At 42.6% G+C, this 27,820-nt stretch overlaps 4 protein-coding genes and 1 long non-coding RNA gene across 5 annotated transcripts; 3 read left to right on the top strand and 2 right to left on the bottom strand.

Moving 5' to 3' along the window:
* Positions 1–1,174: 1,174 nt before the first annotated feature.
* LOC122544487 (histone H2B type 1-A-like) lies at positions 1,175–1,567 on the top strand. Its single transcript, XM_043683726.2, has one exon. The coding sequence runs from the start codon at positions 1,222–1,224 to the stop codon at positions 1,546–1,548; it is 327 nt and encodes a 108-aa protein (XP_043539661.2). The 5' UTR covers positions 1,175–1,221; the 3' UTR covers positions 1,549–1,567.
* A 1,150-nt stretch (positions 1,568–2,717) lies between these two features.
* LOC122544580 (histone H2A-like) lies at positions 2,718–4,530 on the top strand. The gene has a single exon (XM_087984803.1). It carries the CDS (start codon positions 2,755–2,757, stop codon positions 3,142–3,144), a length of 390 nt encoding a protein of 129 aa, XP_087840929.1. The 5' UTR covers positions 2,718–2,754; the 3' UTR covers positions 3,145–4,530.
* Positions 4,531–4,768: 238 nt separating this feature from the next.
* LOC148135593 (histone H3) lies at positions 4,769–5,358 on the bottom strand. The gene has a single exon (XM_087984892.1). The coding sequence runs from the start codon at positions 5,212–5,214 to the stop codon at positions 4,804–4,806; it is 411 nt and encodes a 136-aa protein (XP_087841018.1). The 5' UTR covers positions 5,215–5,358; the 3' UTR covers positions 4,769–4,803.
* Positions 5,359–6,075: 717 nt separating this feature from the next.
* Positions 6,076–6,387, bottom strand: LOC122544610 (histone H4). The gene has a single exon (XM_087984604.1). It carries the CDS (start codon positions 6,385–6,387, stop codon positions 6,076–6,078), a length of 312 nt encoding a protein of 103 aa, XP_087840730.1.
* A 5,710-nt stretch (positions 6,388–12,097) lies between these two features.
* LOC122544667 (uncharacterized) lies at positions 12,098–15,527 on the top strand. The gene is made up of 3 exons (XR_015754977.1): positions 12,098–12,138; positions 14,184–14,288; positions 15,455–15,527. It is a non-coding gene; the product is annotated as an uncharacterized LOC122544667 (long non-coding RNA).
* Positions 15,528–27,820: the final 12,293 nt, after the last annotated feature.

Raw genomic sequence — 27,820 nt, forward strand, 5'->3', positions numbered from 1 at the left:
CATACTGACATGTAAGGACTGTGAAATAGAGTAAACAAAAACCTCTCAGAAATGGATAGGCACAGATTGGAGGAACATTTCCAAGTGGCAGGCAAATGTTGTAAAGTTTTACCGCTTCCATCAGTGTTTGACAGATACAGAGTTAAACCTGTCCTGAAGTAACACTAATTGACTATTACACAGAGGACCAGAGCCTCAATGGACAATTGTTGAATTCATGCTCAATGTCTAAGATAGATGTAAAGTTAAAGTGAGACATATATAGCATGCTAACGGTTGCTGGTTAACAGGCATTCATATGAGAAGGACAATTGCTCTAAATCCCTGCGTGAAAGTTCAATACTCCTAAATAAAAAGAGCAGCAACGTGGTTCTGCTACACTGTAGTTACTTGCAAAGCAAACAGTTATATATCAGTCTCTCGGCCCACAGTTAGCAATCAAGTTCTCAGAAATATATTAATCCCACAGTCAAGACAGACATTTTCAACCCGTGACTCAAGAAAAGTTTTAAATAGGGACTTTTTTTTCATCTCTCTCCAACTCCGTGCAGTTGAGAACGAATTCCATCAATCCCAAACCTAGAAAACATTCGCAGTCTTAGAATCCCTACAGTGTAGAATTAGGCACTTCGGCCCAACAAGTCCACACCGACCCTCCGAAGAGTAATCCACCCAGAACCATTCCCCATTATTCTGCATTTACCCCTGATTAATGCACCTAACCGACACATCCCGGAACATTATGGGCAGTTAGCATGACCAATTCAATTCCCTGCACGTCTTTGAATTGTGAGAGGAAAACTGAGTACCCGGAGGAAACCCACTCAGACACTGGGAGTATGTGCAAAATCCACACACACAGTCGCCCGAAACTGGAATCGAACCAGGGTCCCTGGCGCGGTGAGGCAGTAGTGCTAACCACTGAGAAAAGTGGCAAACTCAGTGTTAATTCCAGCCCATAGACAGGACCAGAAACAGACCTGCGGAGCTAGAAACACACCCTTCCACTCCCACATCAGCACAACAAGGAACAAAAGGAAACCGAGCCAATACCACAGTCACTTTCTGTGTTCCAGACACAAAACAAATCTCCCTCGGTCAGACTGACAGGAACAGGATCACCATCCACTTCACATTTCGTTGTAGATTCTGACAGATCCACATTGGGTCCCACACAAACCGAAAGCGCAGCAAGCCTCCAAGAAGGGCGCGAAGAAAATCATGAAGAAGTCGCCAACGAAGGCTGGCAAGAAGAGGAGGCGGTGCAGGAAAGAAAGTTATGCCATTTACATCTACAAAGTGATAAAGCAGGTTCACCCCGACACCGGCATCTCCTCCAAGGCCATGAGCATCACGAACTCGTTCGTCGGCGATATTTTTGAGCGCATCGCGGGGGAGGCTTCCCGCCTGGCCCATTACAACAAGCGCAGCACCATCAGCTCCCGGGAGATCCAGACCGCCGTGCGGCTGCTGCTGCCCGGGGAGCTGGCCAAGCACGCCGTGTCGGAGGGCACAAAGGCGGTGACCAAGTACACCAGCTCCAAGTGAGGGACCGCATTGCACTGAAACAAACATATCCACAACTCAAAGGCTCTTATAAAAAAAACACCCACAACTTCCCAGAGAGAGCTGAATGTTTGTGTTAGTTTACATATGATTCCCCATCAAATAATTTTACTCCTAGTGCTATATTTGTTTATATAAGAGCTTTGCAAATTAATGAGGTACGGTGGGGGGAAGATTGCAGAAACAGCCTCTTCCCTGTCCGTAGAGAGTGGGCAGATTAAACGTCGGTGAATCATTTTTCATCTTGTTTGTCTAAAGTTGCTAAATCCCTAGTAAAATTTTAATACTTATTTTCACACCTTGCAAAGAACCACCTAATGAAGGAGTAGCACTCCGATAGCTAGTGCTTCCAAATTAGCTTGTTGGAGTATGACCTGGTGTTGTGTGATTTTTAACTTGGCAAACAATACATACTTGTCCGCATCTTTCATCTGATTTAAAAAAAATTGCAATGCGCGGGTTTAATCCGATTTTTCAGAATGCAAAAAGCAAAGCACTTTCTGCTGTCGGTGAGAGGCTTTCAAAGGGAACCGAGAGAACGCCAAAACAGCTGCCGGGTTGAAATGTGGTGATTTTGCTGAATCTGAGAGCGACAGCAATAAGGGAGGACAGCTTTAAAATATCGTCTAAACACCGTGTTCGCCATCGATACTGTGCCGGAAGAATGTTGTGTGCTGCTTTATCAGCTATTGAAATGTGAAGTGAGAAGTCAAGTGCGGACTGCAGTGTTTGGCGTGTTTCTTTTCAGCTTTTTTAGGTATAGAAAATTCGAGATCAGAAATGGACGGATACAGGTCGCCAAATGAGGGAGAGACAGATCGAGTGAAGTATACATTTGTAAACTAAAAGTAAATTAAGATACGAGTATTTTATAAAAACTTCCTCTGTATTTTGTACTTCATTTTTCAATATAAAAGACACTCCTTTGTTTGTAAATTGGCGGTATTTTCAAATTGGAAAGAAGGCGGTTGATGATTTGGCGCTGGTACTTTCCGCCTTCCTCCCCGTGCCCTCTCCGGATTGGGGAATGAGGCAGATATCTGATTGGGAATTGAAACAACATTAGGCGGGGCTGGACAATGGGACCAATCCGAAATGGCCGCCCCACCATTCCTCCCGAAGGTATAAGAGGCCGCAATGTGGGCGGAGTGCAGCATTCTCTGTGAAAGTGCTTGTGAGATTGTGACCATGTCCGGAAGAGGAAAGGGCGGTGGGAAAGCTCGCGCCAAGGCGAAGTCTCGGTCGTCCCGGGCTGGCCTGCAGTTCCCGGTGGGCCGTGTTCACAGGCTCCTGAGAAAGGGTAACTATGCTGAGCGTGTGGGTGCCGGAGCGCCGGTCTATCTGGCTGCGGTGCTGGAGTATCTGACGGCTGAGATCCTGGAGCTGGCCGGCAACGCGGCCCGGGACAACAAGAAGACCCGCATCATCCCCAGGCACCTGCAGCTGGCCGTGCGCAACGACGAGGAGCTCAACAAGCTGTTGGGAGGGGTGACCATCGCTCAGGGCGGGGTGCTGCCTAATATCCAGGCCGTGCTGCTGCCCAAGAAAACCGCCGCTGCTGCATCTGCTAAAAAGTGAAGAGTATTCTTGAATCTGACAACCCAAAGGCTCTTTTAAGAGCCACTCACAGCATCTGTGAAAGGAGTTACACTGTCATCTCTGCCGGATTTATTTTACTTTTAATGTGGAGAAGCTTGAACTTTGAACCTGAGATCAGTCAATTACTAGCGCCTTATTATTGAATACTTGTGAATGGAGATATTGATGTTGGACTATGGTGTAAAAAGTTAAAAATCACGCAACACCAGCTTATAACCCAACACTTTAATTTCTATGCACTAGCTTTCGGTGCTTTCATCACGTTCGTAGAATATAAGATCGTAAGACACAATTTTTCGCAAAAGTTTAGTGTGTGATGTAACTCAAATCATATTCAAAAAGACCATGGTGGTTTCAGTTTTTGTAAATCGCAGAACATCTAAAAGTTACATTCTTAAGTGAACTTGAACAACTGGTGTCAGGAACCTGAACAACAACACGTTGGTTCAGATAATGCCTTTAAGGTGTAAGCTGCCCTGAGTGAGACTATCTGTGCCACAATGGTCAGACTGATTCAAATCTTTTAAAAAATGGATTTACAGAATCTCACTTGGATTCATACAGCTTTTGAGCGAAGTACACACAGACACTCACGGAGAACCCTCTCTCATACGCTCACATATACTGTCCCTCACTCAGGCATGCACCCTCTCACAGACATACGCGTATACTCCTTTACACTCGCACACGCACTCATAAACCCCCCCCGGCAAAAACGCACATGGTGAATTTGTGCTTGCCGAACGAGAAATATCCCCGATCGGGTTTGACTTTGGTTTCATATTCCTTTCAACTGCATCAGGAAGAGCTGAATTGACTCAGTGCAATAAGTAAACAATCGATATAGCGGCCCCTATCTCTCTGCGCTTTGTTCACTAGTGTGTTCATAGACTGGCTTTCTTCTCTGTCCCCAGAGAGAGCATATTGAGTACCCGTGAGTGATTTTTTTCAGCTGTAAAAGGAGGGACGGGGTAAAGTGAATTGTATAAACTACACTTCTGTAATCGATAGACAAATCAACGCATAAGTACCTACGAATTCTCCTCTGTAAAAGTTCTATTGTACATGTTAGTGGGCTTTTCAAATTTGAAAATGAGCCGTTGACCTTTTGGCGCCAATTCTAACCCATCCCCATCAGTTAAATTCTGGAATCTATTATAACAAAATCTGCGATCATCGGAGATCTCAGTAATTGGAACTAGACTGCCGCTGCCTGTGACTTTCTTGTTTAACTGACTCCCCATTAATGCTTTACTCAGCTCATGTGCACTTCCTAAAATACGATACCCATGTCCGCAAGTAACAATTGGATGTCTTGGCGCCAAATCTTTGCCATCCCCCAACGACAAGCCATATGAATACCGAGACAGAGAATGAGATTCGCGGGAATTTATAATCTACTACCACAATGTGATGTTAAATTTATATTTCACAATCTGTCGTAATAAATTCTGCGAACACGGGAGATCTCATTAAATGACTTCACTGCCCATGTCAATATCGCTCATATTGACATGGGCAGTGTACTCCGTAACCCATCGACTCCTGCTCCCTCTGGCTGGTTTAGTGGCTCTGAAAAGAGCCGTTGTGTTTTTCTCTTACTCTCGGGGTGAATGTGTAGGGCCGGCTATGCTCCGTTTAGGCGCGCTCCCCGCGGATCCGGCGGGCCAGCTGGATGTCTTTGGGCATGATGGTGACCCGCTTGGCGTGGATGGCACACAGGTTGGTGTCCTCAAACAGCCCCACCAGGTAAGCCTCGCTGGCCTCCTGCAGGGCCATCACCGCCGAGCTCTGGAAGCGCAGGTCGGTCTTGAAATCCTGAGCGATCTCTCGCACCAGGCGCTGGAAGGGCAGTTTGCGGATCAGCAGCTCGGTGGATTTCTGGTAGCGGCGGATCTCCCGCAGAGCCACCGTGCCGGGCCTGTAGCGATGAGGCTTCTTCACTCCGCCCGTGGCCGGAGCGCTCTTGCGGGCCGCTTTGGTCGCCAGCTGCTTGCGGGGAGCTTTCCCTCCGGTGGATTTGCGCGCTGTCTGCTTGGTCCGAGCCATTCTCCTCAACTCGCAGTTACACACATACACAGGCTGCTGCTGTCAATGCTGAGGCTGCTGCGGTGTTCCCTGTTTAAGGGAACGGAGATCCCGCCCTAGAGCTGGGATTGGATACAGCCCTGTCCCTCAGCCCACAAAGAAACAGCTCCAGAAGGCACAGAAAAGGCAGGAAAATTGTTGGAGGCGGATTGGTTCACTGGAAATGACAGTTGGTCAGTTTCAAAATGCCCGCCGAATTCACCCTCTCAAACCCTGAAATCAAATAACAGACTAAGATATATTACGCCACTCGTTCGCAACTTATACTTTATAGTAATCGATTAAAGCTTAGTTAGCTATCAGCGCGGACAAAAGGGGGGATTATTGCCTTATGTCTGTTACAGGCAGGAGGAAAGGCGGGGTTTAAAATAGCCCAGTCAAACTGAACAGCCGAACGTCTACCCACCGTGAATCAATCTAAACAACGCTGCCGCTGTTGAAATTGTACCACGATAAAATAACAGAAGCTCACCGAATCGATATTTTATTTCAACCAGATTATAATCAGCCGAAACACAACTTAATGGCCGCCTGAACGGTCTGTAACAGGCACATGGACAGAGCAGGCTATGAAAACATACGCTGTGTCCCAGCATCACAACTCATGTAAGTATCGTTTCTGAAAGGGTCAATGAAAGACAAATACCGCAATAGTACCGCATCAGTGTCTGGGCAAAATGACAAATAACACGTTATAGAATCGTTAAAATATCCCCTCCCTATGTGCTGCCTTCCCCGTCCTCAGGTCTCCGCTCTCTATCGGAGGATTTGGGTGGCTCTGAAAAGAGCCTTTGGGTTCGCTGGAAAAGGGTCGCTTTCTCCTCAGCCGCCGAATCCATAGAGAGTGCGGCCCTGGCGTTTCAGAGCGTACACCACATCCATGGCGGTGACTGTCTTGCGCTTGGCGTGCTCAGTGTAGGTGACCGCATCCCTGATCACATTCTCCAGGAAAACCTTCAGCACCCCGCGGGTCTCCTCGTAGATCAAGCCCGAGATGCGCTTAACCCCGCCACGGCGAGCCAGGCGCCGGATGGCTGGTTTCGTGATGCCCTGGATGTTATCACGGAGCACTTTGCGGTGCCGCTTCGCTCCGCCTTTTCCCAGGCCTTTGCCTCCTTTACCTCTTCCAGACATCACGCTTTTTCACTCCAATCGCTGCCGAATGAGAGCCGAGCTGCCTCCCCTTCCTTTTTTATACAGCCCGGTCCGACCTGGCTGAGAAAGAGCTGACAGAGAGCGAGAGGCGGGTCCGGAGAGGAAACTGAGTGACAGACAGAGCAGGGAAATGGCTTTGATCATCCAGATCCGCCTCCAGCTCATCCCGCCCCAACTGTGTCTGGGACCGAACCTTTTCTCCCCAAGATTTGGAGATGCCGGTGTTGAACTGGGGTGTACAAAGTTAAAAATCACACAATACCAGGTTATAGTCCAACAGGTTTATTTGGAAGCACACGAGCTTTCTGAGCGACGCTCCTTCATCAGGTGATAGTCCTGTCCAGAGGAGCGCATGCGTGCGGCCCTCCCCCAGCGCTGCCATTGAGGAGCATTTACTCAGTGAGTGCAAGAGGTTTGTTTGAAACAGACCGCAATGGAGAGATCAGCGCCCAGGGAAGCGAGGGAACAGCAGGCTCCTTCCAGCAGCACATCGGGATGGGAGCCTGAGACACAAAGGGGGCTCCGAGACCGAGATTGATTCGGGGTGAGTTCAGGGAGAACCGGGGGCTGTTTGTAAGAGGCCGAGCGGAGCAGGAACTGGTCCCGGAAGTTGGAGTGAGCGGGCTGGGGGGGGGAAGAGAGAGGCCTTTCTCGGGCTGTGTGTGGGCCTGCTGTGGGAGGCAGAGCGGGAAGAAGCTGCTGTGGGACATTCTTGTGGTTTACAATCCTCTGAACCGAATGAAATTTCATTCTGTTTCCCACTGTTTGTTGAAAGTGTGCAATCAATAGTGGAACCGCAGACTCACTGTAGGAATGTGATACTCCTCTAAAAGGACAAACACATGGGTCTTGGTAAAACCATTAGATATCGCGCCGTTTTTCCTCTCTCCAGGTTAGATTAGGAGTTGGATATTGAACTGTATTAGCATCCCGGTGGTGAGTAGTCCCATTCATGGAGCTGTGCAGTAGTTGCTCAGTTTCTAGGTCTCACTCAATTGGTATCGAATCATATGAAAAAACAAACACAATCTCCAGACAAGATGCAGCGCGGCACAATTCCTGTCCTGTTGGTGAGCACAAGGAATCATTGAGTCATAGAGATGTACAGCATGGACACAGACCTTGCGGTCCAACTCGTCCATGCTGATCAGGTATCCTAACCAAACCTAGTCCCATTTGCTAGCACTTGGCCCATGTCCATCTAAACCATTCCTATTCATATCCATAACCAGATGCCTTTTAAATGTTGTAATTGTACCAGCCTCCACCACTTCTCCATGCCCCTTGTGATTTTATGAACCTGTAGAAAAGGTCCCTCTCCAGGGAAAACACATCCAACCTATTCAGCCTCTACCTATAGCTCAAATCCTCCGCAATGAAGCACATTTACATGGAGTTTATCTGTGACTGAGAAGGACAGAATTAATCCTTTACTGTATAGTTTTCAGACACAGATGACAATTAAATTTGAATTCCAAACAATCTGCAAAAGTCTGAGTTTTTCTCACTCCTAAATGACCTCCTCATGGTAACTCATGCGCTATTCGACACCTCCCTCTATAACCCACTGGCAATATGACTCGATAAACTTCTGCATATTTCCCATCAGCCTGAATATGAGAAGATGCAGGGATAGATTCACATTCTTCTGTGCATGCCTTTTGATACAATTGCTTTAAATTTGCTTAAGATTTAAGCTAAACATATCTGCTTTATCATCTGTTCCCGGTTTGTCTCAACCATCCGATCCAACAGGGTCTCTGCTAATTTCACTTCAACTTTCGTATTGTCCTCTTTGATCTCTTCTGTTTCAACTGGTGACTGCGACTTTGTCACCACACAGTCAGGAATAATCCTAGGATATATGTCCAGCAATAATTCAGTTGCCTGAGTTTCTATTGGCTTTGCAACAACAGTAGCCAGCACTCCTACTGGTGATTCAACAATATTATTAGCAATTGTATTCCCGGAGCTGAGAGTATGTCCAATACTCCTACCACAATTTCTCCACTCTTCACTGGATAATCTAACCTCACTTCTCACAATTAAGCATTTCTTGTCTCAACATGAATTCCCGGTACTAGAACCTTTTTCTGGCAATAATCCTTCGGAGGTGCATATCTCCTCATCTTTCAGCATCACAGATTTAGAGGATCGTTGTATCTCTTAATATTGTAACCACTTTACCTGCTCCTCCTGGCCTATGCGAGTAAACTTTACCTTCAGTGGTGGAAGGTAAAGAAGATCTGGCTCCTCCAACCAGCTTGTACATTCTGGTGCAGCTTTTGAACGTCCATTGTGCTATTTGTTACCACTCCAACAAAATTCACTGGCTTACCCTATTTCCTACATCTGGTTTCCTAGTGTTTTTCCTAACCCACCAACACTGATTTATGTAGCCTACTGTATTGCAGTGAAAATACCAGAGCTTTTTAACTTCTCTTTCCCCTTCAAGGGTTTCTTTTTTTACCCTGTGGTAAGTCATACTTATGATCTTCACAGAGATCTATTCCTTTCCATGTGAGGATTTTTCTTCTCCTCAACTTCTATCCCTCATGGATTGAAATTGGTTTTGGAAGCCAATCTTTGACTTATGGACCAACTCATAACCATCAGCCATTTCGGCTGCCAATCTTGCCATTATAGCTCTCTGCTCTTCTACATGAGTTCATTAATTCAGGAAGTGCCAATTTCCAAAGTTCAAACTCTCTTTCTTTCTTCCTTTACTTTCTCTCCTTTACTCTCTCTCCTCACTCTCTCTTCTGTATTTAATCATAATTCAAAAGATTTCATTTCTGTTGCCCTTTCCTTGTGTTTTGCCTCTAACTCAAGTTGCTGAATTTTCCATTGAATGTTAGCCATCTCTAAAGATTCTGATAGTGTTTCCAACAAATTTAAATGCTGAGCTACTGCTGTAATTATCTCTCCTTTCCTCATGTAAGGACACAGCCTCAATCCCAGCTTGTCTGCTATTTCCAGCATCTTACCCTTAATCACCTTTTGTAAAAGCCCCAAAATCACTTTTTCCACCCCCACAGAAAACTCTTGTTGACTGAAATAGTTATTGCTCTCCCAAACACTGTTTAAACCAACTGAATTCAAAACCCAGAACAAAATACACTAACACCCACCACTCGCTGCCTCAGAGTCCAACAACCCTCATCCCAAATCAGAACTATAGAACAAATCCTGCATAGAGCCCCCAAAATAGTATAGACCATGCCAGATCCCCTCAGAACATTTCAAGTAGCCTGGACCCTAACTTTGCTAGTTGTTTTAAGCAGGTGTAATGCAGAAGTGATGTAGCTGGTCAAACCATGTTGTTTTAAACAAAACAGAATTGATTTACAAGATTATCAAATGAAACACAAACAAATGCTCCTATGTCTCATAACAGAACAGAATGCGACATAAGTTAACACATCCGAAAACCCAACAGATTATACAAACTTAACGATGTTGTTCCCAACACTTGCAATAATCCCCACAAACACCCTTTGGCACACAAAGGTAAAATCAAAGACACGATCTTACAGGAAAGATGTCAGAGAGAGAGAGAGAGAGAGAGAGAGAGAGAGAGTACTAGCATGGACCTGCTTTGGGTTCAACAACTTTTTCACTGTTGACTGCTTTCAGTCAACAGCCAGACTGTCAAAAACCAAATCAAACCAGAGAAAAGCTGAGCTGGGAAAACTGAGCCATTCCCCTTTCATTGTTCAAGTGTTCTTTTTAAAAATTTGGAAGCCTTTTGATTAAAGCATTACCTGTTAGCTATAATCAAAATGGCCCTAAAACTTTTTGGAGCCTGTGTCTTTTACAAGATTGGTAAAGGAGCAGCATCATCACAGCAAACTGGTCCAAAAAGTAAAAGTTGTGGGATACATGGTAATGTGGTGAGTTGGATGCAAAGTTGGCTTAGTTACAGGAAAGAAATGATAATGTTGATGGCTGCTCTTGTGAATGGAAAGTTGTTTCAAGTGGTGCTCTGCATGGCTCAGTGTTGGGATCTCTGCTGTTTGTTTTATACATTAATGACTTGGACTTGAATGTGGTGGATAAATTTGTGAAATTTGCAGGTGACACAAAAATTGGCCACATTGTGGATAGCGTCGTGGATAGCGTCGAGGATAGCTGTAAGCTCCAAATCTATCATAGATGGTTTAGTGGAGTGGGCAGAAAAGTGGCAGATGAAGTTCAGCTCTGATAAGTGTGAGGGAATGCATTTTGGGAAGTCAAACAGTAAATGGGAATATAGTGAGAGATCTTGGTGTGCAAGTACACAGGTCCCTAAAGATAGATGGGGTTGTAAAGAATGCATGTGGAATGCTCTTTTTCATGGGAAGAGGAATGGAATACAAAAGTAGGGATATAATAATGAAACTGTATAAGGCATTGGTGGCTACAGCTGGAGTATTGTGTGCAGTCAGGTCCCCACATCACAGGAAGGACGCCATTGCTCTGGAGAGAGTGCAGAGCAGATTTACTGGATTGTTTCCAGGGCTGGTGAATTGTAGCTATCAGGAGAGGTTGGGGTTATATTCCTTGGAACAAAGGTGCCATGATAAAGGAATACTAAATAGCGATCTACTAATGAAGGAGAAGAACGCCGAAAGCTGGTACTTCCAAATAAACCTGTTGAACTATAACCTGGTGTTGTACGATTTTTCACTAAATAGTGAGAGGGAGAGGTGAGAGGAACCTGTTTCCTTTGGCAGAGAGTTCAAACACCAGGGATCATTGATTCAAACTATGTAGCTATAGAATTAGATGATATGTGAGGAAAAATGTGTTTTATGCAGAGTGGTGGGTATCTGGAATTCGCTGCCTAATTTGGTGGTCATGATTTTTAAAGAGGAGAGACTTAAACAATTTGGGTCTTTTTCAATATATAATTTCAGTTACATCACTCTGGAAACTTTTGCTATAAATTCTGTGTCTTACAATCTTACGCTCCATAATCACCTGATGAAGGAGCAGTGCTCTGAAAGCTTGTGCTTCCAAGTAAACCTGTTGGACTATAACCTGGTGTTGTGTGATTTTAACTTTGATTTGGTGGCGCAGGCAAAGACCCTAAACTATTTTAAACAAAAATCCATGGAACTGCACGTCAAGTTCTGTAAACTGCAAGGCTATGGGCTGTGACAGGAAGGTGGGATGAGAAAGGGCATCTAGGTGTTTTTGGGTTGGCATGGACAAGATGGGCTGAATAGCCCCCTCTGTGCTGTATTATTTTTATGATTCGATAATTATTAATTGGACCCTGCCAGTCTCTGCTGTGTGAATGTGTAAACATATTGACCATATAATGAATGTTACAGTTTGATAACTACACTCTCACATTCACCAAGGCGGAACTGGCAGGTACACATCAATAACTGAACTCACATACCCACTTACATCAGGTAGTCTCATTCACGGAGCTGTGTGGATGTTGTTTAGTTTCTGGATCTCATTCAATTGGTCTTAGAATGTTAAGAAAAAATGCACAAGGAGTAGCTCTGGGTAGGAGTGGAATCAGACCCGTGGTTCTGTTTAATTTGCTGGCTTTAAATAAAAAATCATAATGATCATTAACTGAATGGTACATTGATGTTACCAATCATAGCTGATGTTGAATTACAGGAGGTACCTCCTCTGTCTTCCTCCAGGCAAGTCCTCAAAGGACCAAGACAATGTAATATTCCCTCGGTACAGAGCCAAATCTGACCAGCTGCTTCGAACATACAGTAGGTATGTTACTGTGATCAGAGTGAAGAACATCCTTTCCACAGTCAGAGTGGATTGAGTCAGACTCATATTGAGCTCCATTTCCAGATATCTTCAAAGTCAAACACCACCAATGAAATGGAAGTTTCTATCTATTTAATCTATATTCTAAAGTTTCAATCAACTTGAATGAATCCTCATCCGAAATATACACTGCATTAAATCTCAACATAGACCAGTACAGCACACAACTGGGTCCTTCAGCCCACGATGTTGTGCCGCCAAATGAAATTAATCCCTTCTGCCTGCCCTTGGTCCATAACCCTCCATTTCTTACATATTCATTTGCTTACCTAAAAGTCCTTTCAATACCCTTATCGTATCAGCCTCCATCTGCACCCCTGACAGTGCGTTCCACTCCGACCACTCTCTATGTTTAAAAGAAACTGCCCCATCTGTCTCCTTTGAACTTTCCCCCTCTCACCTTATATGCATGCCTCTTATCTTTAGACATTTCAACTCCTGGAAAAAGATTCTGAGCATCAACCTTAACCATGCATCTCAATTATAGAGACTTGTGGATATGAGTCCACTACTCTGGACAAACAGGCAGAAAACCAGCCACCAGGATACATATATATCAACTAGCCACAAAATGACATGACCCACTCTCACTCGTATCCTTACATACAGATGAGGAAGGACACCACTTTGACTGCGACAACACATCCATCCTAGGACAAGCCAAGCACAGACATGAACGAGAATTCCTAGAAGCATGGCATTCCAACCGGAACTCCATCAACAAACACTGATTTGGATCCCATTTAGCACCCCCGAGAAAAAGAACAGGAAATGACATCACCACAGGAAACTACAGAAACGTGACTCAGGAATGGACAGGACTGACAGTTTAATGTTCCAGGATACAAATGCTACAGGAAGGTGAGAGAGGAGGGGGAGTGGTGTTTTGATAAGGAATAGCATTACAGCTGTACTTCGGGAGGATATTCCTGGAAATACATCCGGGGAAGTTATTTGGGTGGAACTGAGAAATTTGAAAGGTTGATCACCTTATTGGGATTGTATAAAAGACCCCCTAATAGTCAGAGGGAAATTAAGAGACGAACTTGTAAGGAGACCTCAGCTATCTGTAAGAAATAATAAGGTGGTTATGGTAGGGGTTTTTAACTTTCTAAACATAGACTGGGACTGCCATAGTGTTAAGGGTCTAGATGGAGAGGAATTTAAGTGTGCGCGAGAAACATTTCTGATTCAGTATGTGGATGTACCTACTAGAGCTGTTAAAAAGTGAAGAATGTTCTTGAATCTGACAACTCAAAGGCTCTTTTAAGAGCCACTCACAGAGTCTGAGAGAAGAGCTGAGCTCTGTCAGATTGCTTATTTTCTTTTTAATGTGGAGAGCCCTGGCATTTGTACCCGACATCGAGGAATTCCCATCTCCTTTTTATTGGAAACCGTTACTGTCTGTGGGAGCAGAGGATGAATATATCATAAAATACAATTGTAAAAGTGTTTGAGGCAACCTCACCCTTGAGGTTGTGTGGACCAACTGTAGGAATGTGATACTGTTGTGAAAGAACGTACCACTGGGGTCTTGGTAAAAACATTAGAAATAGCGCCGGTTTCCTCTTTCCAACAGGTAGTTGGAGAGTTGGATATTGAACTGTGGAAGTATCCTGGTGGTTGAGTACTTCCATTCATGGTGCTGGTCAGTTGTTGCTCAGTTTCTGGATCTTACTCAATTGGTATCACACATCAGGAGCTTCCAAAAACTCCGTTGGACTATAACCTGGCGTAGTGTGATTTTTAACATTGTGCACCTCAGTCCAACACCAGCATCTCCAAATCAATTGGTATCAAATCACATGAAAAAAAATACAATCCCCAGACAAGGAGCAGCTCAGGGCAACAATGGAATCAGATCCGTGGTTCTGGTTAAGTTGTTGGCTTTAAAGAAAAAGACAACGCATGTTCTAATGAAGTTGCAATGAATGGGACATTGATCACCCTCAGTATTGCCAGACTAGCCTCATGTTGATTTACAGGTGGTGTCCCTGTGTCTTCCTCCAGAAAAACACCTGAGGGACTAAGACACTAATACTTCCTCAGTTCAAAGCACAGAGTGACCAGCTGCCTCTAACAAACAGCAGGTATGTAGCCCATTGACGTTTACACACCAGTGTTGGAGAGAGATAAACTGAATCTTCATCCAAAATAGACACTCCAGAACAGCATTAAAATCTGCAGCATTATTAAGGGCATTTTCTAAGTTACAATGAAGACAGGCCACATTGTTGCATTGTTTCAACAACCATCCGTAAAGTAGGGGTTAAGTGCAGAGATGGAAGGAAACTGTGCTCACCGACAGGGCAAGAGTTACCAAAGAGTCGTTGAGTCATAGAGACGTATAGCATGGAAACAGACCCTTCGGTCCAACTTGGCCATGCTGACCAGATATCTTAATCTAATCTGGTCCCATTTGCCAGCACTTAGCCCATCTCTCTCTAAACCCTTCCTATTCATATTGTTAAAGTACAGATTTGAGACGACCGAGGGAATCCCTTGTGGATTCTGACCTATAAGCCTCTCTTGGTTAGTCCTGGAGATCATGCTCTTTGGTAGTCTGGAATAAAAACCTCTTACAAACAGTTTAGTTTAATTTTAGCCTTCCCCTTTATTTACAAATAGCATCACTGTTATAACGTAACATTGACACCTATAAGCCAGGCTGGCTGAGGTTCTAAAACCTTAGAAAAGTAGGACACCAGCTCTTCCTTTAAGAGCCCTCGCAGATTACTCCACACTTCTGTCTCAAACAGGCTTCCTTTTTACAAAACTTTACAAAAAACACTGCATGTTCTTATTAGACAGACAGTGGAAAGGCAATAATTTATAAGGAAGAGAAGTTAATTAACAAGTCTGTATGCGCTTAACTGATGACTCCTGTAGGCCTTCAACCATCCATCGGAGGGAAAACAGATCCAGCCGAGTCACTGTCAGCCGTGAGGTAAGTTCCTTTTATAAAGAGGTATCAGTCTAAACTAAGTGGGAGAGGTCATAAGGTAACCTTGCACAGCTTGCACGTCAGATATCATTGCTTTACAAAATGGCATCTTAGCGAGGAGGTCAAACTGACCATAAAATGGCTTCCTGACAGATTGTGTCAGAATCTCTTCAATGTTCGGTTTATAACAATTTTTAAGTTAGGAGCAAACTCCTGCTTTTTATCTTAAATACAAAATCATTCTGTATCTGAGGCTGAAAGGTTAAATTTGAAATGATTCATTAGGCTCAAATTAACATGCTTTCTTTTCAGGGTTGTGTTTCAAATTCAAAGACGACATAAGATCTGACGAGTTAGAATTGACAGTGGGGCAGTCATGGTGTATAAGAACACCAAGTAAGTTAAAGCTTCACCAATGTTACATTTTAGAGTTTGTATTTGATAATCAGCAATGGCTACTCAAAATCATCATAAAGTCCCAAAATGCAAATAAATTCAAAACATTCATATATCTCACTCACTCACTCACTCACTCACTCACTCACTCACTCACTCACTCACTCACTCACTCACTCACTCACTCACTCACTCACTCACTCACTCACTCACTCACTCACTCACTCACTCACTCACACACACAATAAGAATCTATTATAATTGATAGGACCTGACCATTTATTACAAGGCTTTTGACATGTTTCTGAGATCACAATCAAACACTGTCATTAATTTAGGAGAAAGTGAAGACTGCAGATGCTGGAGATCAGAGCTGAAAATGTGTTGCTGGAAAAGCGCAGGAGGTCAGGCAGCATCCAAGGAGCAGGAGAATTGACATTTCAGGCATGAGAATCGACATTTTCAACTGTCATTAATTTCACAAGTTAACATCTGTGAATGTTATCACTCTGTGTCCTTTTTACATAGATTCATTGATGTTAAGGCAAATGTTCTTAATTGCTTTAGAGCATCCTGTTATCACGGATGTTTCTTATCTGCTGCACATCCGAGGTCCCCCCTTTTGTGGCCTGATACCCCCCTTGCCTGCTCTGTTTATTTTCTTGTGTTCTATAATTCAACATTACATTTCGACTAAGTATTTAAGGACAAGTTTTAAGGCTTTCTCATTATACCCACCCAGATGCCTTTTAAATGTTGTAATTGTCCCAGGCTCCACCATCCCTCCATGCGCCTTATGATTTTATAAACTTCTATAATGTCACTCTCCAGGGAAAACAGTTCCAGCCTGTTCAGCCTCTGCCTACAGCTCAAATTCTCCAACCGGGATGAAGCATATTTACCAGGAGTTTATCTGTGACTGAGAAGGACAGGATTCATCCTTGACTGAATAGTTGTCACATATAGAGATGACAATTAAATAATGTGAATTTCAAACAATCTATGCAGGTAGCTCATGTGCTACTCGCAACACGTCCTTTCTATAACCCACTGGCAATACAACTTGATAAACTTCTGCCTATTTCTCACCTGCCTGAATATGTGATGTTCTCCATTTCCTCATTAACACTTCATTTTTAAGATAATAACAATCAGGGATAGACTTGAATTTGTTTTGTGTATGCCTTTTGATACAATTGCTTTAAATTTTCATCTTTCTGCTGTAACTCAGTTAATTTACCTGAGCTAAAGATGTCTGCTTTGTCGTCTATCTGTTTCTGGTTTGTCTCAACTATCTGATCAAACAGGGTCTCTGCTAATTTCCCTTCAACTTTCTTATCTGTACTCTTTGATCTTTTCTGTTTCAACTGGTATCTTTGTGACCTCGTTACCACACAGGAAACATCCCAGGATGTGTGTCCTGCAATAGTTGAGTTGCCTCAATTTCCATTGGCGTATCAATCACAGTCGGCAGCACTCCTACCGGTGAATTAGCAACATCATTAGCAACGACCAATTATATTCCCAGAGCTGAAAGTTTGTCCAGTACTCCTACTATGACTTCTCCCCTCTTCACTCTAACCTCACTTCTTACAATTGAGCATTTCTTGTCTTAATGTGAATTCCCGTTACTCGTACCTTTTCTGGCAATAGTCCTTCAGAGGTACATATATCCTCATCTTTTAGCATTGCAGATTGAGAGGATTCTTGTATGTGTGAATATTGTCACCTCTTTACCTGCTGCTCCTGTCAATGTGAGTCTATGTGAGTCTTGTGAGTCAACTTTACCTTCACCGTGTATGGTTTAAGAAGATCTGGCACTTCTTCCATAAACAACCTCCGACCAGCTTGTACATTCTGGTGCAGCTTTCTCGTCTCCACAGTGCTCTCTGTTACCACTCCAACAAAATTCTCTGGCTTATCCTGTTTTCCTACATCTGGCTTCTCAGTGCTTTTCCTAACCAGCTAATACTGATTCCATGGCCTACTTTATTGGAAACACCAGAGCTTTTTCACTTCTCTTTCCCCTTCAAGGGTTTCCTTTTTACCATGTAGTAAATCATCCTTATGATCTTCACCGAGATCTACTTTTTCCTTTCCACACGAGAATTTCTCTTATCCACAATTTTTATCCCTCATGGATTGAAATTGATTTTGGCAACCCAATTTCAATTTATTGATCAACTCAATCATCAGCCATTTCTGATGCCAGTCTTGCTGGTTTAACTCTCTGCTCTTCCACATGAGTTCTCATTAATTCAGGAAGCAAATTTTTGAACTCCTGTCTAAGTGCCAATTTCTAAAGTTCAAACTCCCACTTTCTTCCTTTCCTCTCTCTCCTTTTCTCTCTCTTCCCCCTCTCTTCTGCTTTTAATCGTAATTCAAACTATTTTGTTTCTGTTGCCCTTTCCTTGACTTTTGCCTCTAAATCGAGTTGCTTCATTTTCAATTGAATGTTAGCCATCTCTAAAGTTTCTGATGGCATTTCCAGCAAATTTAAACATTGAGCTATTACTGTAGCTATCGCCCTTTTCCTCATGGAAGGAGGCAGTTGAGCTCCAGCTTGTCTGCTAATTCCAGCAACTTCGGCTTCATCACTTTTTGCAAAAATCTGAAGTGACTTCTTCCACCCCCAGAAAACTCTTGATGACTCAAAGAGCCATTGCTATCCCAAACACTGTTTCCTGATGAAGGGCTGATGCCCAAAACATTGATTCTCCTACTCCCCAGATGCTACCTAACCTGCTGTGCTTTTCCAGCACCACACTCTAGTCTCTGATCTCCAGCATCTGCAGCCCTCACTTTCTCCAAGCACTGTTAAAACCAATTAAATTCAATGCTCGGAACAAAGGACACTAAGATTTACCACTTGCTGCCTGTGAGTCCAAAAAACCAAATCCCAAATCAGAACTACAGGATAAATTCTGCAAACAACCCCCAGTCTGTTATGGAAAAGGCCAGACCCCCTCCAAACATTTCAAGAAAGTAGCCCGGACCCTAACTTTGCTAGTTTTTTTTAACAGGTGTAACGAAGATATTCCTGGAGGGATGCAGCTGGTCAAACCAGTAGTTTTAAACAAAACAGTTTGATTTACAAAATTGCTGAATGATACACAAACAAAAGAGAGCAGAATACTAAATAACTTAAAAATATGGAAACCCAACAGGTTATACCAACTTAATGATGGTGTTCCCAACATTTACAACAATCCCCAGAGAACATAGAACATAGAAGAATACAGCGCAGTACAGGCCCTTTGGCCCTCGATGTTGCGCCGATCCAAGCCCACCTAACCTATACTAACCCACTATCCTCCATATACCTATCCAATGCCCGCTTAAATGCCCATAAAGAGGGAGAGTCCACCACTGCTACTGGCAGGGCATTCCATGAACTTACGACTCGCTGAGTGAAGACCCATAAATACCCTTTGGCACAAAAGGTAAAATCAAACACAGGGCCTTACAGGAGAGAAGTCAGAGAGAGAGAGTACCAGCATGGACTGTCTCCTTTGGGTTCAGCAGCTTTTTTAGCTGCCCGACTGCTTTCAGTCAATAGCCAGACAGCCAAAAACTGAATCAAACCAGAGAAAAGCTGAGCTGGGAAAACTGGACCACTCCTCTTTCATTGTACAAGTGTTCTTTTTCAAAATATGGAAGCCTTTTGCCTGAGGCATTTTCTGTTAGCTATAATCAAAATGGCCCTCAAACCCATCAACTTCGACTTTTCCGAGCCTGTGTCTTTTACAAGCTTGTTAAAGGAACAGCAGCATCACATCAGACTGGTCGAAGAAGCAAAATCCCATGGATATCGGGCAATGTGTTGAATTGACTAGTCACAGGAAATAAAGGATAATGGTCAATGGCAGTCATTGTGAATGGAAAGTTGTTTTAAGTGCTGCTCTGCATAGCTCAGTGTTGGGACCTCTGCTGTTGGTTGTATACATTAATGATTTGGACTTGAATGTGGTGGGCAGATTTGTGAAATTTTCAGACAACAGAAAAATTGGCCGTATAGAGGATAGCTGTAAGCTCCAAAACTATATAGATTGTTTGGTGGAGTGGGCAGGAAAGTGGCAGATGGAGTTCAGCTCTAAGTTTCGGGGAATGCATTTTGGGAAGTCAGACAATAAATGGAAATAGACAACAAATGGGAATATACTGAGGGGAGAAAGTGAGGACTGCAGATGCTGGGGATCAGAGCTTAAAAATGTGTTGCTGGAAAAGCACAGCAGGTCAGGCAGCATCAAAGGAGAAGGAGAATCGACATTTCAGGCATAAGCCCTTCTTCAGGAATTTCCTGAAGTTGTGGTTGCCATATTACATTAAAGACATGGAGGATTCAGAGAGGATGCAGAAGAAGTTTGCCCGAATGTTGTCTAGAGGGTATGAGCTATAATGAGAAGCTAGAAGAACCTGGGTAGGTTTCTTCTGAGCAGCAGAGGCTGAAGGCTGACTTAATAGAAGACTGTAACATTTTTAGAAGAGTTGTAGCTCAGGTTGAGGGTCTGGATCCAGGTTTTCTCACTGAGCTGGGAGTTCCGTTTTCAGATGTTTCATCACCATACTAGGTAACATCATCAGTGAGCCTCAGGATGAAGCACTGGTGGTATGGGCCACTTTATATTCATGTGTGTAAGTTTCTTTGGGTTGGTGATGTCATTTCCTGCTCATTTTCTCTGGGGGTGGTAAATTGGATCCAAGTCAATGTGCTTGTTGATGGAGTTCCGATTGGAATACCATGCTTCTGGGAATTCTTGTGTGTCTCTCTGTTTGGTCTTTCCTAGGATGGATGTGTTGTCCCTCCTCATCTGTATGTAAGGATACTAGTGAGAGTGGTCATGTCTTTTTGTGGCTAGCTATGGCTAGGTTTCTGTCTGTTTATCTAATGTAGTGGACACATAAATAGAAAGCAGGCCACACCACCAGTGCTTCACCTGGAGGCTCATTGATAATGGTACCTAGTATGGTGATAAAACATCTGAAAATGGAGCTCCCAGCTCAGTGAGAAAACCTGGATCCAGACCTCAACCTGAGCTACAACTCTTCTCAAAATGTTACAGTCTTCTATTAGGTCAGCCTTCAGCCTCTGCTGCTCAGAAGAAACCTACCCAGGTTTTTCTAGCTTCTCTTTATAGCTCATACCCTCTAGACAACATTCAGGCAAACCTCTTCTGCATCCTCTCTGAATCCTCCACATCCTTCTTGTAATGTGGCAACCACACTGAAAAATCACGCAACATCAGATTATAGTCCAGCAGGTTCATTTGGAAGTACTAGCTTTCAGAGTGCTGCTCCTTCATCAGGTAGCTGTGAAACAGGATCATGAGGCACAGAATTTATAGCGAAACATTAGTGTCATACAACTGAAATGATATATTGAACAAATCTGAATTGTAAAGTCTTTCATCCTTTAGAATGGGTTGCGGGTTTCAGTTCATTAATATATACATCCCATAACTTCTTTTACGTCACATTCTCACGATGACTTCGGGTTTTATTTAAAAAAGGGTGACATCTCAGCTCAGATAATGTATTAAAGGTGTGAGGTTAGAGTCTGTCTGTATCCCAATCTTGAGTCACACTGGTTCTATTGCCAAAGTAGAAATATATGGATTGACTGCCTGCAGATTGTGCTCTTTTTGAGCAAAATAGAATGTATCTGCAAATATAATTCTGCAAATGCAAATTCACCCCATAGACTTGAGTGAATGAGAGTGCATATGCGAATATGTTTGTGAGTGTGTGTGCACGCTTGATAAAGTTTGTGTATATGAGTGTGATGGTGTCAGCCTGTGAGAGGGTGTGTGCATAGGTGTGAGTGTGTGGGGGTGTATGTATGTATGTATGTATGAGGGGAAGTGTGTGGATGAGAGAAGGTCTGCATGCATGTGTGAGAGTGAGAGTGTGTAGTGTAACAGGAATGAAAGCTGAAAATGTGTTGCTGGAAAAGCGCAGCAGGTCAGGCAGCATCTAAAGAGCAGGAGAATCGACACTTCGTGCATGAGCCCTGTAATAGGAACCCAAGGTCCCGATTTGAGGCTGTCCTCATGGGTTCTGAACTTTACTAAGGATACTTTTCACATTACAATAGAGGTTAACAAATAGACGATGCTGTTATTTTGAACAACCATATATGAAGTAGATAGCTGAAATGTTTTCTTCAATATTTGAACTCACTATCAGTAACTGAGAAGGACAGAATTAATGTTTTGTCACAAAACAAAGCATGACCCTAACCAAAGTTATATAAAGCTGCAATGTGGCATTCTGACCTTTGTACTCAATGCCCCAACCAATAAGGCAAGCTTGCCAAACACCTCCTTCTGGATACCACCCTATCTACTTGCATGGCCACTTTCAGGGAGCTAGAGACTTGAACCCCAAGATCCTTCTGTACATCAATGACTTTCAGAGTCCAACCATTTACTGTATACGTTTCCTTAAAATTTGATTTCCCAAAGTCCAGTATCTTACAGTTTGCCAGATTAAACTCAATCTGCCATATTTTCAGGCCATATCCTGCTGTATCCTTTGACAAGTTTCTACACTACCCACAAGTCCACCAATCTTTATATCATCTGCATTTGGTAACAATAATTTTAATGTTACAATCAAGGTGACGAATAGCTGATATGATTACTTTGGGCAACCATATGTAAAATAGAGTACAAATTTATATTGAAGGAAACTTTACAGCTCTCAGAAATTCAGAGCAACAGAATTAATCTTTTGTCATGTATATAGAGACAGCAATCAAATAATATGAATTCCATATGCACATTCCCTATCAAAGCCTGACACAGAATGATTAGTGTGTAGGTACGTAACCAAATGTTACCCAGTGGAGAAAAAAAAGCCAAAATTGGTGGGTTTGAGGAACTGCTCATTTTATTTTCAAGCAGCGTTGAACAGTGTTGGTTATTCCATAAATTGAATTTGGCAGTTTACGTATTCTGCAATGCATGACAAAAAATGAAAGTCCTTTTCCTTTCCTCCTCCTCCCTACTAGCGTAACACAAGAGTACTGTTAATGGTGCATCATCACACTACGGGGCAGGGTAATGTTCTGTCTACATCAGAAAATAGAAGTGAATTTGCCAATTGTCTTTTCCGTACAAGGAACATTATGGACAGTCAGCTCCAATGCAGTTGAATGGTTTGTCACTTAGTTGCAAGTGGATTCAGTTTACATTGATTGTTAGTTCAGCAGTGTTCAGAAAAGTACATCACTATGCACTGAAACAAAAACTAATGACGTTCTGAAGATGAACATTTTATATCATTACTGCTTGTTAGATTCTGCACGATACAAGATTCCTCCCTTGACTCTGAAGAACAGCACAGAATCCTCTCTGTTGCAGTATGTTACATTTTCACTTGCACGTAATTCCTACAAGCACTAACAATTAAAGAACTTTGGCTGTTTCCCATTCACTACAGGAGAAATGAACTGATATATAGACTGGCAGCACAACAGTAAACTCACTTGCTCTCAGCCACTGGATGCTGAAAGGAGAAGATTAAAATTTGGCCTCAATTATTTCCAGATATGAATTGACTCTCAACATCACTTATCACAGCTGAGGATATGCAGCGCCTAGCAATGCCTGATAAAGTCTACTATACAGGCATACACACACAATGTAACAATAATCTGAGACTGAAATGCAATGCAAATGAGCATTATTGAAAAGAGTTTTTTACAGAGTTTATGCTACACTCAGACACAAACCCAAACTGAATGTAAGTGAATGAGATCCTGTACATGGCTAATGAACTCTTTCTCAAGCTTGAGGATCCTCCCTTAAGAAAAGTGCCCAGAACTGAACACAAATATGATCTGACCAATGATCTTTGATTGAGATTGTGGGAAACATATCAAAACTAGCACTATAGTTATTAAAAGTAAGATGACAGCAGAACTGATGTCAAATTGTCCTTTCCATTTAGATGCTGACAATGAGTCGATGAAGTTCACATTCCAACAATTACTGCAGAACTGATGTATAAAAGAATGTCCCAGTAGAGGCATAATAGGCTGAATGGTCTGCTTCTAAGCTGTACCATATCAGTGACTCTGATTTTGATGAGTAAGGAGAGGACATGCTGTTGTGTTGCATATTGGTATGAAAAATATCAGACAGAAATGGACTGACATGCAGAATAAAGCGCTTCCCATAAAAAACATCAACAATGTCTGGAGACAAATTGAAATTAAATGTCTCAGTGATACCACAGATCCCAGACTCTCTCCCCAAACAGGAAATGTGTGACCATAATTCAGAATGGTTCTCAGAATAGAACAGTTTCCCTTCCACCATCGCCCTTTCTGCCCTCTCACCCACCCACCCCCACAGACTGACAGTCAACTTAGAAATTACAAAATGTAGGAAAGATTAAGATCCAGTCTCAACACCCTCATAACAACCACCACAGAATGTATTACACAGACATAGAGAATATTACTGGTTTCCACTTTGATACACAAGAATAGAACCTGACAAATACATGCTGATAACTACACACATATTCATGTCAGAGAAACAGACAAACGAATGATGACGACAGTTACTGTGACGCAAATGTGTGACTAAGATTCTCCATCAGTCAATTTCTGTTAACTTAAGTCATACATTCACATTGCAGTAACTGTTGGGGACAGATTAATAACTACACTCTCACTCACAAAGATAAAAACAGAATGAAAACTACACTCCCAGTTTCACACAGCAAAAACTGACAAGTACAGTCTGATAACAACACTCAGAGTCATAGAGATGTACAGCATGGAAACAGACCCTTCGGTCCAACCCACCAATGCCGACCAGATATCCCAACCCAATCTAGTCCCATCTACCAGCACCCGGCCCATTAATCACTGCAACATTCACTGATTCCTCACATTCTCTGCTCGTCTTCAAGTTAGCCCCTCCCTTTATGCCTCTCTTTCTCTGCTGATTTTCCTAATTTGCACCTATCTTACTGTCATTCCACGTGCTGATGTTTCTGATGTTCTCTTACTTTACAATTAATAACAACAGTGTTTCCCATCCTCCAGTGCAACTTGTCACTCCTGGAGCTAGCGGAGCAAATGGGGGTGGGTCCTCCTCTTTTATTTCGAGACAGGAATCCCATGCCTGATTATCTCCCTCATTGTACTTAGAACTGTGCCTGTTAAACCTCCCAAGCCGACATCACCAACAGTTCCCATTTTATTTCAATCGAGGGGGGTATGAACGTAACATTATGTCTTGCTGTGCAGAGATCTCACTCTCTACTTTCTCTGTGTCTAAAACATTATGATCCTCTGTAGCACTGCTCATAGTGTGACTTACATATTGCATTGACAGCAATCTTCAACCATTGCATTACTTTTCCACTATCTCGTTCTCCTCATTTTTTTAGATGCCTCCTCATACATTTTTCTATAATTTTCTGCACTGTATCTCGGACTGATTCATGTGGGTGAAATGTATCTTTTTTTTCGGCAAGCTTGTTTATCTCCTTTCAAAGTCATCTATCTTGGCTCAAAAGCTTTAACTTCTCCTGTTGGTTCTTTACCCAAATTCCAGCAAGTAACTAACTGCTACTGACTTCTTCAACTTTAAATGTTTCACTCTTTATGCTATTCTTATCTAAACTTCAAAACGCATCCCCTTGGGTTCAGTTCTGGTGTTGTAGTCGTCCATGAGTAAGTTGACAAATGGCCCCTTGGGCATTATTTTTTAACTAAAGTAAAATGGACGAACAGATAGACAATAGGCAATAGACATTAGGTGCAGGAGTAGGCCCTTAGAGCCAGCACCACCATTCATTATGATCATGGCTGATCATCCTCAATAAGTATCCTGTTCCTGTCTTATCCCCATAACCCTTAATTCCACTATCCTTAGGAGCTCTACCCAACTCTTTCTTCAAAGTATCCAGAGACTTGGCCTCCACAGTCTATTGGGGCAGAGCATTCCACACACCCACCACTCTCTGGGTGAAGAAGTTTCTCCTCAACTCTGTTCTAAGTGACCTACCCTTTTTTATTAAACCGTGTCCTCTCGGTCGGGACTCACCCATCAGTGGAAACATGCTTCCTGCCTCCAGAGTGTCCAATTCTTTAGTAATTTTATATGTCTTGATCAGATCCCCTCAGTCTTTGAAACTCAATGTTTACAAGCCCAGTCACTCCAATCTTTCAGCGTAAGATAGTCCCGCCATTCCGGGAATTGACCTCGTGAACCTACACTGCACTCCCTCAATAGCCAGAATGTCTTTCCTCAAATTTGGAGAACAAAACTGGGCACAATATTCCAGGTACGATCTCACCAGGGCCCTGTACAGCTGCAGAAGGACCTCTTTGCTCCTGTACTCTATTCCTCTTGTTACGAAGGCCAGCTATTTGCATTCTTCACTACCTGCTGTACCTGCATGCTTGCTTTCATTGACTGATGTACAAGAACACCTAGATCTCGTTGTACTGCCGCTTTACCTAACTTGACTCCATTTAGATAGTAATCTGCCTTCCTGTTCTTGCCACCAAAGTGGATAACCACACATTTATCCATATTAAATTGCATCTGCCATGCATCCGCCCACTCACATAGCCTAGCCAGGTCACCCTGTATTCTCCTAACATCCTCCTCACATTTCACCCTGACACCCAGCTTTGTGTCATCAGCAAATTTGCTAATATTACTTTTCATACCTTCATCTATATCACTAATGTACATTGTAAAAAGCTGTGGTCCCAGCACTGATCCCTGCAGCACACCACTGGTCACCGCCTGCCATTTCTGAAAGGGAGCAGTTTCTCACTGCTCTTGGTTTCCTGTCAGCCAACCAATTTTCAATCCATGTCAGTATTTTGCCCTAATTTTGCATGTGCCCTAATTTTGCTCACATTACATGCAGCAGATGCTCACAACTAGAATTGTAACCCTCATGTAGACATGCTCTAAAAGCTGAGATTGGCCACAGGAAGAAACATTTCGAAAGTTAATCAGATTTCTCTAAACAGACACTTCTAAACGCAAGCATTTCATTAGGGGACATTTTTGTAAGGCCTAAATTAGCCACGTTCCCAAGTTTGTATTTAGTAAAAAGTAGAAGGAAAATTCTGATCCTTGAGTATTGAACTGCTCAGGTAAATGCAGAATTAAAAAGGCAAGCAACAAGTTAGTGTGAAAGGGTTAGTTGAATTCCTTGAGCAAATACTTATAGGCAGTAAAGAGACCCGACATATTATGAGGGGAGAGGCGTAATAAATTTTGTAACTATGACATCCAAAAACAAACAATTGCCAACATAAAAGGTTGTAAAAAGAGAAGTCACGATGGGGAGAGATAAACGATTGAAACTTAAATGCAGATATCGATAATTTGAACAAATTCTAATGATAAAGGGAAGAGTGGCAGAGACAGAATAAGATGTGGTTATGTTTGTGAATTCCAAACAAGTTCATTGTTATGGCTTGATAAAGTTATAAAGTGACTAATTTTCGCCCTCAGTGGAATTCAAATATTTGTCTTTCAATAAGAAAATATAATTAGTAATGGAAATTGTTTAGAGTGAAAACAGTAAAGATTTAATTAAAAATGCAACCTTAGTTCAAAATCCACTTACAGCATGGAAATAACAGGGATAGTAAACTGCAGCTGAAAGTCAGAGGAACTGTTGTTTGAATTCTCAGGCTGAAGTGAGTGAGAGAATTTTTTCAGGTGTGTCACCGTAACTTTCTATTAGAGTCGATTTTAAAGACATATAACAATTGGTACAGATTATTATTCTTCCTAATCTACCAAACGAAAGTTAATGTAGAATTTCGAAAGAGTTCTTAGTCAAAAGTAACTATTTAAGTTATTGGTCAATGATGCGATGCAGCTGGCAAATATCAGGGAAGGAACAAAACTGTCAGAAACATTGTAAAATCCAAAAACAGATGAGGGAGGTATTAGGTTGACATCATCAGACTATGGGAGGACCGAAGGCTGCCCATAGAGTTGCCTACAATTGAATATGTGTTTATTAGATTGGGTGTATAGTATAAGGAAATGTGGCTCACAATGACTTCGATGACATAATTGATAAAATGAGAAGGGTTTAAAATTTCGTACTTCATTGGTAAAATGTTTGTACAGACACTGGTATCCCATCCTTTATTTACATGGGCACAGTATACGCACTGTGGCTAGTCATCTTAGATTCATTCCTCTAATCTGAGGGGATTACAAATCCCCTATTTATATTTTTCTTTTTCAGAGTCAGTCCCCTGAACTGAAGAAATTCTAA

Source organism: Chiloscyllium plagiosum, unplaced genomic scaffold (assembly GCF_037043375.1).
Source record: "Chiloscyllium plagiosum isolate Xiang-an unplaced genomic scaffold, Cpla_swu_hap1 HiC_scaffold_49, whole genome shotgun sequence".
NCBI classification, from domain to species: domain Eukaryota; kingdom Metazoa; phylum Chordata; class Chondrichthyes; order Orectolobiformes; family Hemiscylliidae; genus Chiloscyllium; species Chiloscyllium plagiosum.